Here is a 16335-nt window from a genome sequence, read left to right as displayed (position 1 = left end):
TAAAAGTTAATAGGTTAGTTTTAAAATTCTGTTCCCAATCTTAACATATATAGTAAAACATATTTCTGAGGCACCACTGAAAAATCCAAGCAAGAATTGATTGTCTTCCATATAACCACAAACATTCAAGAAATGGTTGATCTATTTTGATTTCCCACAAAAGGGAAGAGTTGATTTGATTTTCTCTATTCTGTAGATGTTAGTATAAAGTCAACGTTAATATACAAAACCTGGCACTAGAACTGCCTCTTCAGAGCCATACAGTCTTCACATGCACTGTAACCTACAGTCAAACATAACTTCCAGCCGTGCTGGAAATTTTCTATTATTCAATACCTGACTTTTCTATTAAAAAATAAACCTAGACTGGATTTTTGTTTTAAAAAGCCTATCTTCTCCCACAATTTGAAAAACAAGTATCAAAGACGAACAAATAGCAAAACCAGAAGAAATAAACACTGTGCCAGTTATGAAGTTCTGACATCTGACAGCCATGGTCTGAGGAGTATTAAAAAAATTTCCTATATACAAATTTTATGTACACACTAAGATGAAGAGGTTAAGAAAATTACTGTGTCTGATTTTCCATTTATTTCCACCACTTTGACATCTAGCTGCAACTCATGCAAATGCATTTCAAATGTATTATTGTGCAATAACCTCCCTTTCTATTTGGTCTGGCAACAGAATTAGGTCACTTTCACCTCTAGGTATCTAAAAGAACACATTTTTAAACAAAAAGTTAGGCCTTAGTTTCTTGGATAAAACATAGCATATTTAGAAGTTCGAAAGCCAAGCAGGTCTCTCATTTCGTTTCGGAATTTTGACAAGTCCTGTCGCAGTTCATTTAGGTTTTCCACAGTTGCCTGATCCGTGCTTTGCATCTTCTGTCTCATGGAAGTCAAGTAACGGTGGACTAAGCAACACATCACCTTTTGATAATTCTCATCTCTCTTTTGCTTCAGATTTCTCCATTCCTAAGGGAACAAACATCAAATATTTTTTTATGCAAAGTCATTTCTAAGCCCTAAATACTGTATACAATTATATAGATAATACATATGAACAAAGTAACAAAACTATTTTATAGATACAGCCTGATGCACACAAATAAACACCACATGTAAATTACCAGGAAAATTTAAATTAAATTATAATCTGCTGTACAAGCAGAACAGAAGATTTTCATTCTACTTGGCTTGGTAAGTGGAATTTAGAGTTCTGTAATCCTGAATATTTCTCATTGCGCATTCCCTTACGTCTTTGAATTTAGTTTATTTAATGCTACTTTTGTCAGCAAGAAAATAAAAAATTAGTATACAAAATTACAGGGTGCAATAAAAATGTTTATTTAACAACAACAAAAAAATCCTCTCCCCCCATCAATGAGAAGTTTTAGCAATCCTGTTCAGTTACTTATTTTGACACTTCTGTGATATGTTTAAAATCAATTACCTTCCTCAAAGAATACCCTAACCTCACCATTTTTGAGATTAGCACATATTACCTCGAGGCTTCAATGCATTTTCAATCAATTAAAGCATTTTTCCAGACTATTATTGTGAAAATTGGGAATTGGAGGGAAGTGGGTTGAAATTACTGAACCCAAAAGTTAATAGAATCTTACTTACATAGAAACAGGTAACATTTTTTTTATTTTGAATGCAATACATATTATTACATAGTTCCTACTTATCTTAGTAGCACTCCCCACATGACAGGCAGCTTCATGCAGCAATTTGCTAATTCATTTTAGCAAGCAGCAACTTTCCAGCTTCAGAGCCTACAGCTTTCCCAATGATTTTTTACCTTTAGGCTGTTCTGGCGTTTTACTTTGCCACTTGATGTATGAGAGCAGATCCATTTACTGAGACTGTTGAAAAGGTAACAGATTGTCTTAGGAGAGGGAATAACATTGAAAGGTGGAGGTAGCGTGCATTTGTCATCAAAGTAGCTAAGCCAAAGCTTAGCACGAGCAAACTTCCATTCCTTATCTTCATGATTCTAAAGCATCAGAAACATAAACAGAGATCAGAAGCAAAGACATTAACATATTTTCTCATACCCGAAAAACTGACTCCTATTTCACTTTGACTACAAAGTATTTTAATATACAGATTAGTGTTTTAATTAATTAGTTTTAATGTACGCACATTAAATAATTAAAAAACGCACACACATCTCTCTTCCATTCACTATACTCTAGTGTAAGCACAAAATGTAGCTATCAAAGTGTAAACCCAAGCACCACACCTTAACAAGAATAGCATCCTGACTTAAACAATCATACTTTCAAGAGTCTTCAATTCCCAGAAGGCCAGAGCCTTGCACATATTCAACATGCCAAGTATCCATTTATTTGGATCAAAGTAAATAAAAAGTTCATATTTGAAAGAAAGATGCCCCATCTGAGCTCAAAGGCAGAGCTCATCCATGGAGGTCTACATATTGTAAGGAGGAATTTGTAATAAAAGATACAGCTGGCAATTACTGGTAATTAATCAGAAATTACTTACTGCTATCAGCTGAAAACTTTTATGAAGCATTGCCACAAGGAGTTTAGTTAATACTATCACAACCACCACATTATAGGTACCAACAATAACAGCACCCACAAAGGATTGTAATTCTTCACCATAGCTAAACCGTGTGACAAAGATTGCTACGTGTGCCAGGGAGAATATATACCAGAACAGAGCAAAACATGTACCAATAAACCTACAAAAAAGGAAGAAAAATTATCTGGTTAGGTAAAGCAAACATCAAAAGTGAGCTTAGTTAATATAAATTCAAGCTCAGTGAAAAATTCCAGTGTTGTTTCATTACTAGCAATTAAGGGCTAGAAAAGTTCAACTATTTCATAAATATCAAACTCACGAATGGAATGTGTCATTGCTCTGTTGTTCACAGAAAATACCCGCACAGTCCTTTTCTTCATTTACAGTAAATCCTTTATCATAAAGTTGTGTCAATCCAATTGTGAAGGAGAACAAGACAAGAAGAAACATGCCCAGAAATTTTCCAAAATCTTGTAGCATCTGCCCCATTGAAATCTGTGAAATAGATTTATTTCAAAATTTAGTAAAACATGTAGTTATTTTTGTTAGTAGTCTCTCCAGCCTATAATCAAAAATATACCTATTTACATCTTAAATGTTTAACTTCAATTTTAAGATGCTAAACAGACTTTGTACCATATTTCAGTGAAAAATTCTACATGTTAAAAAGAAAATTCAATGTCCTTCTATTAACCATAAACAATAGCATTGTACAACTTTATTTGTAATATCAACGGTAAAAAGGAACTCATAAGATAATAGGTAAAAACAGTAAATGAAACATACTTGAACATATATAGTATCATAGAAAGTTAAGAAAACACTTAATAAGGACATTGAATTAATCAAAACATTTGGAAACATAATCCATCACTAATTAAAAACGGGTATACCAAAACCCACCTTCACGTACGTTTTACGTTAAGCTTTTAAATATACACAATGTGTAGGTATGTAAGCACGTAAAACTTTAAGGGTGTAAAGTACAGAATATATGACACTGAATTCAGATCATTAGTTTCCATTTCAAAATATCCTATACAGAAGTTTGCAACAGGACAAATGCAGCACCTTTAAAAAAAAAATTACGCCCATGCAGTTCCGATACACAGAGAAGACCTTGACTTGCTTTAGTCATAAGCATCAATTTTTCCACACACGTAACACAAACTGTTTATTTTATCTCCTTTACCCTTCCCACAAACTTCATCAGAGAACAATACACTATTGGAAAGAATGGAAATATATAAAATGGGATCATGTAAATCTAATCCTCTATGTAAATCGCTGTGTGGAAGGCTAATCTTATATGAATCAGAATGTGTTCCAAATCATAGTCCAGAATTAATCACTGGTCAGGTTTTCAAGCACAAGTTTACTGGGATGTGAGCTTCTGCCCCCTCCATGCTGCTGGGAATTCAGTGAGCGCCCCTGTCGTGCAGCAGATCCTCTCTTCTTCGCACAGTTTGCTGTAGTCATGAAGAATCTGCAGCTGTAGGCAGCGCTAGGTAGTAACTGCATCATTAGGTCACGGATGAATGCAATCCCTATCACATGGTTTCATCACATCTTACTCTTTAGGAAAAAAAAAACCAAACCCACAAACCCCACAAAACATTTACCCTTTAACTGACATGTGGTCACAGGCAAGACAATGACAAATGAAACAGGAATGCACAAAAATGGCAAACCACCCAAAGCTGTATTGTTTGGAACAGAGTGTAATAACACAGTCCAAATACCAGTTGCTTTCTTCATACAGTCATGTTATTTCTTTCTCAGTATTTAGAATTTCTAAGCCCTCTAATCTAGGGCAATATTATGGTATCTTATGCTAATAATAAAAAGCCCATAACTCAGCCAACTTACAAATATGTATTAAAATAGGTTTTACTAATCAATAAGTAAAGTAGATGATTGCTTAAAAATAACCCTATAAGCCAAGAGAACACAGTGGCTGCCTTTCCCCCACCACACACTGCTGGCTTTCTGTGCCATGTTTGATTACCACAGTTTGAACTTTGTGACCTACTTTCAGAAAATACTGTAAGACCTGTTGCACAAGCTGTACTGGTCAACAGTAATAACATAAGTTTCAGTGTGCCACTGAATGCATGACTGTTGACTGTTTTTATTTACTTGGAAAATTTCATAACATAGACTCCTAATAAAAAAAACTTGTGCAAAATCCAGTACATAAATAAATATGCCCAATTAACAGTGAATACCATTAAAACGTGGAGAGACTTCAGTGTTCAATCAATTTGTGTAACAAGCCTGATGCTTACTGCAACAACTTCTCTATTTTTCTCAACGTATGCAAGTATGCTTCCATTAAAAATGTATAAAAAAACCCACCACTATTTAATGGCAACATACTGATAGCTAGAGAGAAAAGGGCAAGAAATAAAACTCTGAGGAGAAACAGGCATCTGCCAATAGTATTAAGAGTGGTTACAAGAACTATGAACATTATTTTTAAAGCACTTTTTATGATGATTTTAAAAAGACCAATTTAACAAGTGATTATTTTTCTTTTTGAAGAGCATAGTTTTATATGAAATAAAAATATTCTACAAGATAATTATTTGTGCAGCAAGATTAAGTAATCTAACTTACGAACATAAGATGAACTTTCAGGCTGCAGGTTTTCGGCTAGATCTTAAAGCCTTGATACAAGACCTAGTGATCTGAGCCAAAACTATGTACTTCAGAACCTCCTTTCCATGTAGCTGTAATTGCTGAGCAAAAGTTAAAAAAAAAATTTATTCTGCCTTTATACTTAAGAGTGACAATATTTCTTGCAGGATCCTTTCACAAATCATCCTTTTGCCACAAAGCTCTTAAAACTATTGCAGTTCATTAGAAAAGAGGACAAAGCATTGATTAGACCTATTAGGACAAAGTCCATCAGCATTAAGCACTGGATGACTACCCCATTCATTCCAAGTATCTTTATTCAACAGACAATTGCAAACCCAGTGATGTCCCATGACCCATCATGACCCATGTCATGATGTCCATGACATGGACAACCAGATATACTAACAAAATCCTGATATGGGGAAATAAATTAATAAATGAGAGAAAAAAATGTCATTGGTACAAGAAGGCTTGTCTGATCTATCGTCATAAATCTTCCCGGAAGAGAGGCCAGAGAAGCAGAAGTGTACCTATGCAAAGCTTTTTTTTCAGCCAGGTGGGCTAACAGGAGCTTTAGTTTTTATGGGCTTTTCACTGACAAAGTAAAAAAATCAGTCAGCACGGAGGAATCATGCTGAACAGAAATAACAGCGGGGAAAAAAATACTGCTAGTGGAATAAGGTGACTTCTACTCACAATTTTTAGAAGGAAGCTTTCTTCCTCCTTTTAATCTAAAAAGGACTGAGGAAGGTAATTGCATCCTAAATATAATGCCCTAATAATAGTCCAGGGTCCCTCCCCTTAATCCCAAAGGTACTAGACCTTCTGTATAGTGCCATATTGCACCCTCTAGCCCACCCAATTTATGTGAAATTTATCGCAATGCCTAAAAAGAAACCAAAAGAGATGAACTAACAAAAAACCCACTACATGGCATAAATGCAGTTGAAATCTCCCTGTCTGCTCCCAAATCAGGAAATTCTTTGCAGAAAAGCAGGCTAAATTCCAACTTTAAGTGAAAAACATGAATTTAGCTTAAAATTAGAAACTGTTGCAGTCTCTACTGCTACAGCATCACAAAACAAGATGGTTAATACTTTCCCCCATGATTTCTAGTGGGATGATGAATTTTAATCAATTAAAATAATTAATTAATTAGTTCCGCTTACCATGACTGAATTAATTGCATTACATAATTAAAACGTGGGGGTTTTCGATGTCATTATTACTCATTGGAAGACTCCAGCAAATTCCAAGTAAAAAGAAACCTGTTCTCCCTTCTTAAAACTGGCTATAAATGAATCTCTATTTCAATACTTTTGAGAGATGTATATTTTCCAAACCAAAGCAATTTGCACAATTCAACTCAACATGCAACTTCAGTGAGATCACAGACATAAACACAAAGGCTTTTGACTACTCTTCCTTGTGACACATCTCATTCATGTCTTTCAGAGACAAGAAGTTAGGACAATCATTTGCACAGAACTTTACAGGACCTTACAGTTTCCAAACTGCAGACAATTATGCAGTATCTTAAGCTAACAACTGACAAAACCAAAATCAATATAGGCACTGTTACCAGGGTGAAAAAAAATGGTAAGACAGTGAACTATACTAGGTCTTCCATTATTTTTCTCACCTTTCTCCATCTAAATCTGTGTTTCACCGAGATTAAAAAAACCCCAAACTTCAATGCAACATCACTTTTTTTCTACTTTTTAATTTCTTACTATAATTCCTTCTTTTTCTATTTTCAGTAAGACTCTTCACAGCAAATTGAGATCAAGTTTAGTATTTGCTCAAGCAGCAATGATATTCACCTGGAGTGGTCCCAGAATAGAGCTGGTTGTGTACATGAAGAAGAGACGCAGATAACTAAGAACATTAGCAAAAGCAAAAAGACCTTCTGCCACTAGGGTAGGATGGAAAGCATCCCAGTCCTTCCTTTCCGCATAATCATGAAACTGCAAAATAAAAAAGACAAACCGAGATCACTGACCTTACAAACACAGAAATGCTCTCATGCACCACTCCCTGCTTATGCCTCCAAAACAGGCATAAAGGAAATTATCACATACAATTCACAGGGCTTACCTCTTTCAGATATCTCACTCTTTACGGACTAAAGTATTTTAAAAGCCATTCCAGAGGGAGCCAGAAATCTGATGATTTGAATTCAGTACCCATCTCTGCCACCCATTTGCTCAGCAAAATATTTATTTCTCTGTTTGAGTTTCCCTTCTACTCTGTTTTTCAGTTTGCTGAAACAGAGACTCGCATGCTTTATAAACATGTGCATTGTCTAGTATAATACCTCTCAGTCAAAATCAAAATGATGCAAAGAAAACTGATGTAACTGCAATGTGGTGACAGCTGGTCTTAACCAGATTTAAGATGATTTAGAAATACTTAGGATCTGGGGTTTCTAAAATGGGTTTTATGAATAACTACAGAGAATGGAAGTCATGAGTAAACACATCCTTAAAGTATATCCACTAAATACTATTTCATGGTTGCCTAACTTGGGAGTTTGGCTGACAACATTCTGCATCTGTATTACCAGGGTCTGCTGTCTCAAAACAGATATTCAAAAGCTAAGGAACCCGAAGTTGCTTTAAAATAACTTGGACAGAAGCGCGCTGCACAAACATGGAAAGAAACGTGGATAAACGTATTTTTATATGTTGCAATTGCAAGTGTACAAATCCTTCTGCTACAGAGACACTTCCTTTACTTCATACAGTTTCAGTGCCTACAATATGGACCTAAAAATGCTTGGTTTACATTTTATTTGGTTTTCTAAATAATTCCTAAAATATAATTTTGCCATATAAAAGTGGCAAAAAAGCCACTGTGCCTGTTACAAAGGAGAGGAGTCCTGCACCTTCAAAAAGGTTACAACTTAAATTAGTAGCAAAAGGCTCTTAGCATAGGAACTACTATACAGACATGTGCTGGTGGCAAAATAAACAGTTGAGAAGGCAGCCCAACATGGCATTCCCTCTCTTCCTTTTTTCCAAGAAACGAAGCTTTCCTTTCCAAATGATTACCAATCTGTGAATCAATGCAAGGATAAAGAAATGAGCCAAACATCAAATTGGGAAGAACTGAACCAGTTTATTTGCCTCCCAACTGTCAAGACAGCTGTCAGCTCACAATTTGCAATACAAAATAATGGCGCTACTGCAGTGGCTCAAGTTTTGCTAAAATATTCACACCTAATTGGTCTGGCAGCTTGCCATATGTTGTGCAGCTAAAAACACGTGCAATAGAATGGGAATGATCATTTTCAAAACCTGGATCTTCAGTGAACTCCAGATGGCTTTTCACAGAGAAAAGACAAGGCTCCTCTAAGGTCTTGGGGCGTTCTTCCCTATTACAAAAAAACCCCACCAAACCCCAAACATTTCAGAAAAACCTCACAAACACCTAAGACATCCGAGCACATGTAATCAAAAGCTAAATAAAACTTTCTGCATCAAAAAAGTTTTAGGCAATTCACTATCTGAATTACTATTAGCTTTCTGCATAGTACTGATCTATGAAATCAGGCAAACTCAAATGCAAAATCACATGAGCGGTACGAGAAGATTTCCCCAAATGAAAATCAAGCCATTTGGAGGACCAACCAGTTCTTGCAAGGAAGACAGTAACTGTGTGGGGTCCCTGAGAACCTGGGACATGTTTTGATGTATTTTCTAACTCTCATTTGCCTCATCTCTCAAGCTCAAGATGCACGAAGTTTACAGATCTTGGCAACTACACAGCACATATTACTCAAAAGCCTAAACTGTATTCACATAGTAGGCTACTCGTAACGTAGTACATTTAACTACAACATACTACTAACACACCACATGTAACATTTTCACATATTTTGCAGCAATGTACTAAAATTATAGACTTGTCCCAGAAGAACTTTGGATCTATGAAAGTGGCTGCTCACCTTGTTATGGGCAACTACTTTGAGAGCAAAAGTTGCCAAATATAGGGAATTCATGACAAAACTAAGCTGATTACGTGATTCTTCTAAAAAGTCTTCTAAACCATCATACCAGAGTCTTTTAACATCCGACCACACCATTCCTGCAGGGGAAAAAAAAAGTCAGGGAAGTTAAGCCACTGCACCGAATATATATTCTTTTACAACAGAAGCAGTTCTGACTGTTTTTTGTATATGAAATTTTAGCAATGAGACAGAATTAATCGAGTAAACTTACTAAAATCATTGCATTAGATTGCAAACATTAACAACATAACAAGACGTTTAACCTTTTCAAGCCTACTGTCCCACTAAGGAACTCACTCTCCAATAAAAATAGGAAATGTAGGAGAAACATTGGACAGAAAAGGGTCAAATTTAAATAAAGGGCTAGAATAGAAACGCTTTTCCTGAAGGAGAAGTATTAATTTTCTCCAAATGCACTGCAGAAATCATTACATCGGTATATAAAGCATCGAGTATTTTCTGGGAGTGAGTAGGTAGTACGAAATGGTTTTTTTGAGAATAATCAGGTCAGTAGCTGTTACTGAAACCATCCAAAAGGTAGAACTTTTCTAACCTAACTGATATTAAGTAACATTAGGAGATAAAGTGGTCAGAGACCATGACTTAAGTTTGCAAAAATCAGAAGTTTTAACTTAGAGTAACATACATTTAAATATTCAGGATCTTTACACGAAAATGAATTTTATCATTGTTAACAATATCTGGCTGTATGGAAAAAAACAGTTGCTACAAATTTTGCTAACTGAATGTCCCTAACAGAGTCAATATTTTTATAAAACTTGAAAGAACCAATAAATGAAATATAATGGCACCTTTGATTTTTATGAATAATCATTTATTTTTTTTTGTTTTAGCATTTCAGATGTACGCTACTATATTTAGGACAAGAATAAAAGCACCATGTTGATAAATGGTAGTTAAAATTTGGCTCAGCTTTTAGAACTCTGCAACTTCTCTAAAACTTTGGCCCAATAGGAACAAGATCCAGTGAATGGGAAAAAAATGAATCAGATACTTAAGTATGATTTTATTAATTCAGTCAGCTTTATGGCAATTTTGAACGGCATGATGGGGGGGGAGAAAACGCGTGCTGCATACAGTTTGCTAGAAGACTTGCATAAATCTCTTTTTGAAGAAAGTATTTCTAAACTAGAACCTCCACACGATTAACCTGTATTTTACACTAAATTTGTTCCAGAATCAGCAAAAGGATTTTGAGAATTAGAGGCTGTTATGTACAAACACAAAGATTTGAGTTCTGTTGCTTTATTTTGCTGCAGTATAGACTCAATAACTTGGAATAGGTACAGGCTCAGTAACTTGGGAAAGAGAATAATTGTATTCATTATTTTCAAACAATCTGGTAAAACACAAAACTAGCTACTGACTTTAAGTGTTAGAAATTCTGCTGTGGCCATTTTGACATTGATTTTTAGAAAGTATTTTAATGGGACTGTGAAAGACAATAATATTGGTAAATCCTTGTTACGTAGTTCTTTTTATTCCAGTTGATTTTTTCACACATTTTCCAAATATATTATTTTCAACTTACTAAATATTTGTAAGGGAACAGTACAATATGTGATTATGAAATAGGCATTTAAGCTATAAATGCAAGTACTCTTAAAAAATAATCTTAAAATTCAATAATGTGAAAAATAGCTTGCTTTTAGTGATTTATATTACTTATGGGTCATTTTTCAATCCTATCCAAAATCCACATTAAAATACTACATGAAGAAAATAAAATGCTCCTATGGCCTTCAATAAAATTTCCAATACCACCTAATGACTCGCCTTCTGTCTACACTAGATTTGATGGAATAAAAGAATTTCTAAAATGAAATACTGAATCCCAAAACAAAGGAAGAGTCTGTAACACTGACCTGTACTCTACATTCGAGGCTGTCAAGTTTCTTTTAAGATCTGCATGTGTCTGTACATAGGGTACTGGGTATTTTGGAAATTTGCCTGAACTACTCAACAATTTTAATATAACTAAACAATGAAAGGAATCACCATTACAAAAAAACACCCCTCTTAAAATAACAAATAAATTACCCATTACTTGATAAAAAGTGTTTTCAGCTGTATCACTGCTTTTTAAAAGTCCAGTCAATTAAATGATACATAACTAAATACCGTAAGTTTCCACCAATTTAATTAACATTGTAATATAAAAAGAATATACCAAACAATCAAAAAACATTTTAAAGGGGTTTACAGAAGTTCATGTGTACTCAACAAAAATTACACCTGTGCTCCCTCTACTGCATCAACCAGAATTAACATGTGCCCTTTCAGGTACAGTTAAGATAATTGGTGACAATGACATACAGAAATGGAAAGTTATAATACGGAGAAATTAATACTTCTGTGTTTTAAAACGAGAATGTGGTAAATGCACACCTTCAATTTCTTAAGATAAGATGGAGTATGCATACATAAACATACACAACACACATTTTTCTTTAAACAGTATGCCAACTCTGCAACAAGTCCAAATTGGAATATTAATTATTTTCAAATAAAGCATTACAGAACTGGTCATGAAAGACTGAGTTGTTACTTATTGTTGATGTCAATTTTGTATATATATTCAAAAGACCTCTTCCTGAGCTTAGCAGAATAATATACAAATTTCACATTTACAACTAGGAAAGAGAATTTGGAGACGCCTAAATTTTGACAATTGTTTAAAGCTGAATTAGTACAATGAAAATGTACAGAATCCTCCTGTTCTATCATCCTGTAGGAGCGTATTAAAATAGAAATGAAAACAGCATCGGAACTGATTTTATGACTAACTGTGTGCTTACTCCCAACTATTTACAATCCAGAAGAATTATCATTAATTTGCATACAACGTCAAAATACTTTCAATCTACTTTGATTACATAAAAATCTTAACTACATTTTCAAAGAATATTCAGATTCTAGCATAATCCACACAGACACATAATTAAGAATCTTAAATCATTCCTACTACTTTTTTACAGAATTCATACAAGCACTGAATACCCTGAGTTGGAAGCAATCGACATGGATTATCAAGTGTATCTACTGACTCCACACATGGCAACCTAAAAGTTAAACCATAACTTTAAAAGCGTTGTCCAAACACTTCCAGTAAAAGAGAGCTGAAAGAAATTACAAAGTTTCGCAGATTGTTGGCTGAGGAAGAAATGGAACAAGTTTGACTCACAATGATTAAACCATCCACATACTAAATAATACTACCTATTCACAGAAAAAAACAATGTCTGAATTAATTTTAGTCCTCAACTTAGCACTAAGGAAAACTAGTGGAAGACTGGCTCTTATCTGTTACCAAACTATTCATCTGAGGTACACACACGTGCTTTGCCTTCAGGTTATTTTTCATTCTCTTATTTATTTTTTTTTAAGATTAGAATTTTAAAATGTCTACAAGATACACAGCTTTTACATTAATTTGTTGCTGCACGACCAAATCTCACTTGCATCGCTCTGCTACCAGTTCTTTTGAAGAAAAATTCACATTTCTCCTCTGCTAGACCCTACAACATTCACTTTTTGTGATAACTAGAGATTGTTCTAACACTTCACATCCCTTCTTCAAAACATGTTTGGTTTTGTTTGGTTTGGTTTTTTCCCCTGTAACACTATCCTCCAAAAAGCAGATCTTGGTCAAGCAATGAGTACAGGCTAATTTCATAAGAAGGTAGTAAAAATTATTACTGCTCAATCAACATCAGCAATTGTCATCCAATCTACTCAAATCATACCTACCAATTAGCCATATTATCAGAAGATAGTCTATTCTCTCAAGGGCTGGTCCCATTGTATTCTTCTTATTCTCATTGTAGACAAGGGAGTACAAATTAAGCAACAACAGAAATGTGAAATATGAAGCTCCATGAATAATAAACTTCATAAAAGGAGTGTGAATTATTCGACCTACTCGAGATTTAGGGGCTAACAAGTAACACAGGGAGAGAACTGGCCAGAAAATGCCAACCGTCAAAACAGTCAAAATTTTCTTGCACGTGTGCTTGCGTCGATAGCCTGCCATCTGTCCAAACCACACAGTGTTTAGAAACTGCTGGCAGTTAGACTGAGCAACAAACTGGGGAAAAAACAACAACAACAACAACAACAAAAACAACACAAACAAGAGATCAGTCTCAGGTTTCTTGATACAGATTAGTAATTTATATTATTAAAATTAATTTTCAAACTATGTGCAGCTATCAATGAACAGGAAAAGGCAAGAATACTGAGTTAAATTAATCATATCATAAAAGAAAAAAAATGCTATGAACCCATTATCATTATAAACATCCGTAATTTTAATTTCCTTCCTAAAACCAGTAACTAAATGTGAATTATACAAACTAGAGACTTTCAATGAGTTTTGATTTCTAATTACTTAGAAATCTAGCACATAAGTAACATCAGAACTCATATGACTATTTCGCAGAGTTAATTTTCACAGAATCATGTTTTAAATCACAGTAAGCTACACTGTATCAGTCCCTCAAAAGGAGATCATTTTGGTCTCAGTATTATGTAGATTATGCAAATGTAGTTTCAAATTTCAGGCATTTATTTGCATGGAGTTACAAAAAAAATATATTTCACAAAAGGATGCTTTGTCACTTAATTTTTAAAATATCAACAAAAGGAACCTTTATTATCATCACATTTTAGAAAGCATCACAAAACCTGTCTCTACAGTAAACTTGCCGAAAAAAAAAAAATTATGCAAAGATAATTTCCTTGCATCACACAAAAAACCCTGTTGTTTTGCTTCAACCACTGTGGTAAAAACAAGCTAGGCTCAAAACCAGAAGAACATCTGAAATACTTACACATGCTTCTTTAACGCATACAAGAAATGTGTAATGCTGGTTCTAGGACACTCTATAGCTTATGACTTTTAAATATACGTATTTTAAGAGTTTCACAAACAGTTTAAGCCTAGATACGTAAACCAGACAGAATTCTAATGCCTTCTGCAAATGCTAATTGAAAATAAGATTTTCATGGAAAGGGAACTTTCTCTCTCTGCCCAGTCACTATACTAGAATCACACTAAGATCCATTTGTCTTCTAGCACAGCAAAACTAGAGCTATAATTTGTCAAGGGATAAAGACAACAACGATCTACTGCATGAAATAACTTCTATACTGATGGGATATTAAGGCCCTACTGTTCTGGAACTGAGATGCTCTTCAGTTATACCAACATAGGTCTGAACAGCAAAGACGAAGTCTGAGCCAAAGCCCAAGAGCTAATGAGAAGTGAGAGGATGATAAATCAAGTATGGCACCTAGGGATCCATGCTTCCATAGGCAAGAATTTAATAAGGGTCTAAACAAGTAATTGCCACTACCAGAGCTGCTCATGAAAGAGCAGTAGTCTATACTCTAGTACAGAAAATACTGCATTCTTCTCCACAGTAAATACTGAAGAAATACTTGCTATCTTGCAGTATCATTTCCCTATTTCACATGCAGATGTTCTATGCATCCCTATCTCTTCTATAACTCTTGCAAATTTATTTCCAGTTCTACATCTAGAAACAGAACAATAAATTAAATGAATGACTAGCAAAATATGATACAGAAAGCCTACCAAATTTCTGCAAAGACAAACCTCTTTTTGATTATACTTGATTGCAAGTTTTAAGCGACTTAAGTTCATCCTCTCTTCCAACAATCCTCGCTTGTCTACGTGTTCATCACTAGACGTGTGATTCAGAATAACTTCCAGCTCCCGTGAGTTCCGTGCTTGTGCAAGTAAATCTTTAGCAAAGGTTTTGCACTGCTGAGCTAGCTCTTCATAATCATTTCTGAAAGACACAGAAACAGTACACACTATTTTACTTCTCACAGATTTTCCATTAAATCATCAATATTCATTTTTTGTTTAGATTATATATTAAGATATGACAAATTAAGAACGTATGCAAATTAACAGCCGTATGCAAAGATCCAAGCATTCTGAAAACAACTCTGAGTAAGTTTCACCATGCAATGTGCCAATTACACTTCAGTTCAGTTTGCTACTGCACTACATAGAGAGAAAAAATTACAAACTTACAGTTTTGTCTTAGAAGTTCTATATAAAGAATTAAAGCTTAGGACTGTTCCCAGAACATGAGAAAGTGTAGTAGTCACAAAACATGACACTGGCAATTCAACATTTGAACCTTCCATTTTGGAAGGCAAGTTGTTTTGGTCTTTATTTCTGTCATCTGAAAATCTATTCACTGAACACTATTTATTAATGCAATAAATGTAAGAAACTACACTATTCACTTGTCTCACCTGGCACACACAATCCTCTCTAGTGCCAAGCTGTATCACAAAAATGCAACAGTTGAATTCTTACTAACAAAATCAGCTAGAAAACCAGAAAATTCAAGTATTTCATGAAAGCAGAATTTTACCCCATATGAATATTTGCTTTCATGTTCTCATAAAAAATACATGTGTTTGTGCTCGTAAGTTTCAAAATGGTATATGCTTTCATAGTTTGAACACAAAATTATACCGACCATTTCTTCATTAAACAGACATGGCATTTTCAGCATGAAATCTAAACAGATACACATATTTTTTCATATGTATATATATATATACACACACATACACATGCACTCTTCAGAGTCTTACATTATAAGCTATGCCATCTCAGTGGACATGAGGGACAGACATATAGTGAGAAATGAGGAGGCAAGGGTTGTTGTTGATGGTTCAGAAATCATGGAAACACCTGAGAAGGGTCTGGTAGGAGATGGGGCCCACACTCACAAAAAGGTGCTGGGATCATTAGCTCATCTGAAGCACATCTATGCCAACACACACAGTATGAGCAACAAATACGGAGAGCTTGAAGCGGTGATACAACAGGAAAACTAAGACATAGTGGCTCTCACAGGAACATAGTGAGATGCCTCACACAACTGCAGTGCCACAACTGATGGCTGTGAGTTCTTCAGGCAGGATAGACAGGGAAGGAGAGGTAATGGGGTGGCCCTGGATGTTGGAGAGTGTTATGAATGTTCAGAACTTAAGTATAGTGATGATGGGGTGTCTGGATTAGGTTAAGGGGCAAGGCCAACAAAGCTGATA

The 16335-nt window shown here is 34.8% G+C and overlaps 1 protein-coding gene across 1 annotated transcript; it reads right to left on the bottom strand.

Annotated features, from left to right (window-relative positions):
* Positions 1-287: 287 nt before the first annotated feature.
* Positions 288-15673, bottom strand: TRPC1 (transient receptor potential cation channel, subfamily C, member 1). Its single transcript, XM_009875509.1, has 9 exons — positions 15651-15673; positions 14855-15050; positions 12985-13321; positions 9151-9290; positions 7025-7168; positions 2878-3053; positions 2517-2718; positions 1810-2004; positions 288-977 (listed from the first exon to the last, which is right to left on the bottom strand). The coding sequence occupies exons 1-9, from the start codon at positions 15671-15673 to the stop codon at positions 750-752; spliced, it is 1641 nt and encodes a 546-aa protein (XP_009873811.1). The 3' UTR covers positions 288-749.
* Positions 15674-16335: the final 662 nt, after the last annotated feature.

The sequence above is a fragment of the Apaloderma vittatum genome, unplaced genomic scaffold (assembly GCF_000703405.1).
Source record: "Apaloderma vittatum isolate BGI_N311 unplaced genomic scaffold, ASM70340v1 scaffold8438, whole genome shotgun sequence".
NCBI lineage: Eukaryota > Metazoa > Chordata > Aves > Trogoniformes > Trogonidae > Apaloderma > Apaloderma vittatum.
The sequence above is the reverse complement of the archived record's forward strand: the minus strand, read 5'-3'. Positions and strand labels throughout refer to the sequence as shown.

Excerpts from the sequence above, each read along its gene's own strand:
- TRPC1 (XM_009875509.1), bottom strand. The coding sequence starts at position 15,673 with ATGAAAGCAAATATTCATATGGG. Across the intron at positions 13,322-14,854 it reads TCAAGTATAATCAAAAAGAG|TTTGTTGCTCAGTCTAACTG; the intron begins GTTTGTCTTTGC and ends TTTTTTCCCCAG. Across the intron at positions 7,169-9,150 it reads AAGTAGTTGCCCATAACAAG|TTTCATGATTATGCGGAAAG; the intron begins GTGAGCAGCCAC and ends TTTATTTTGCAG.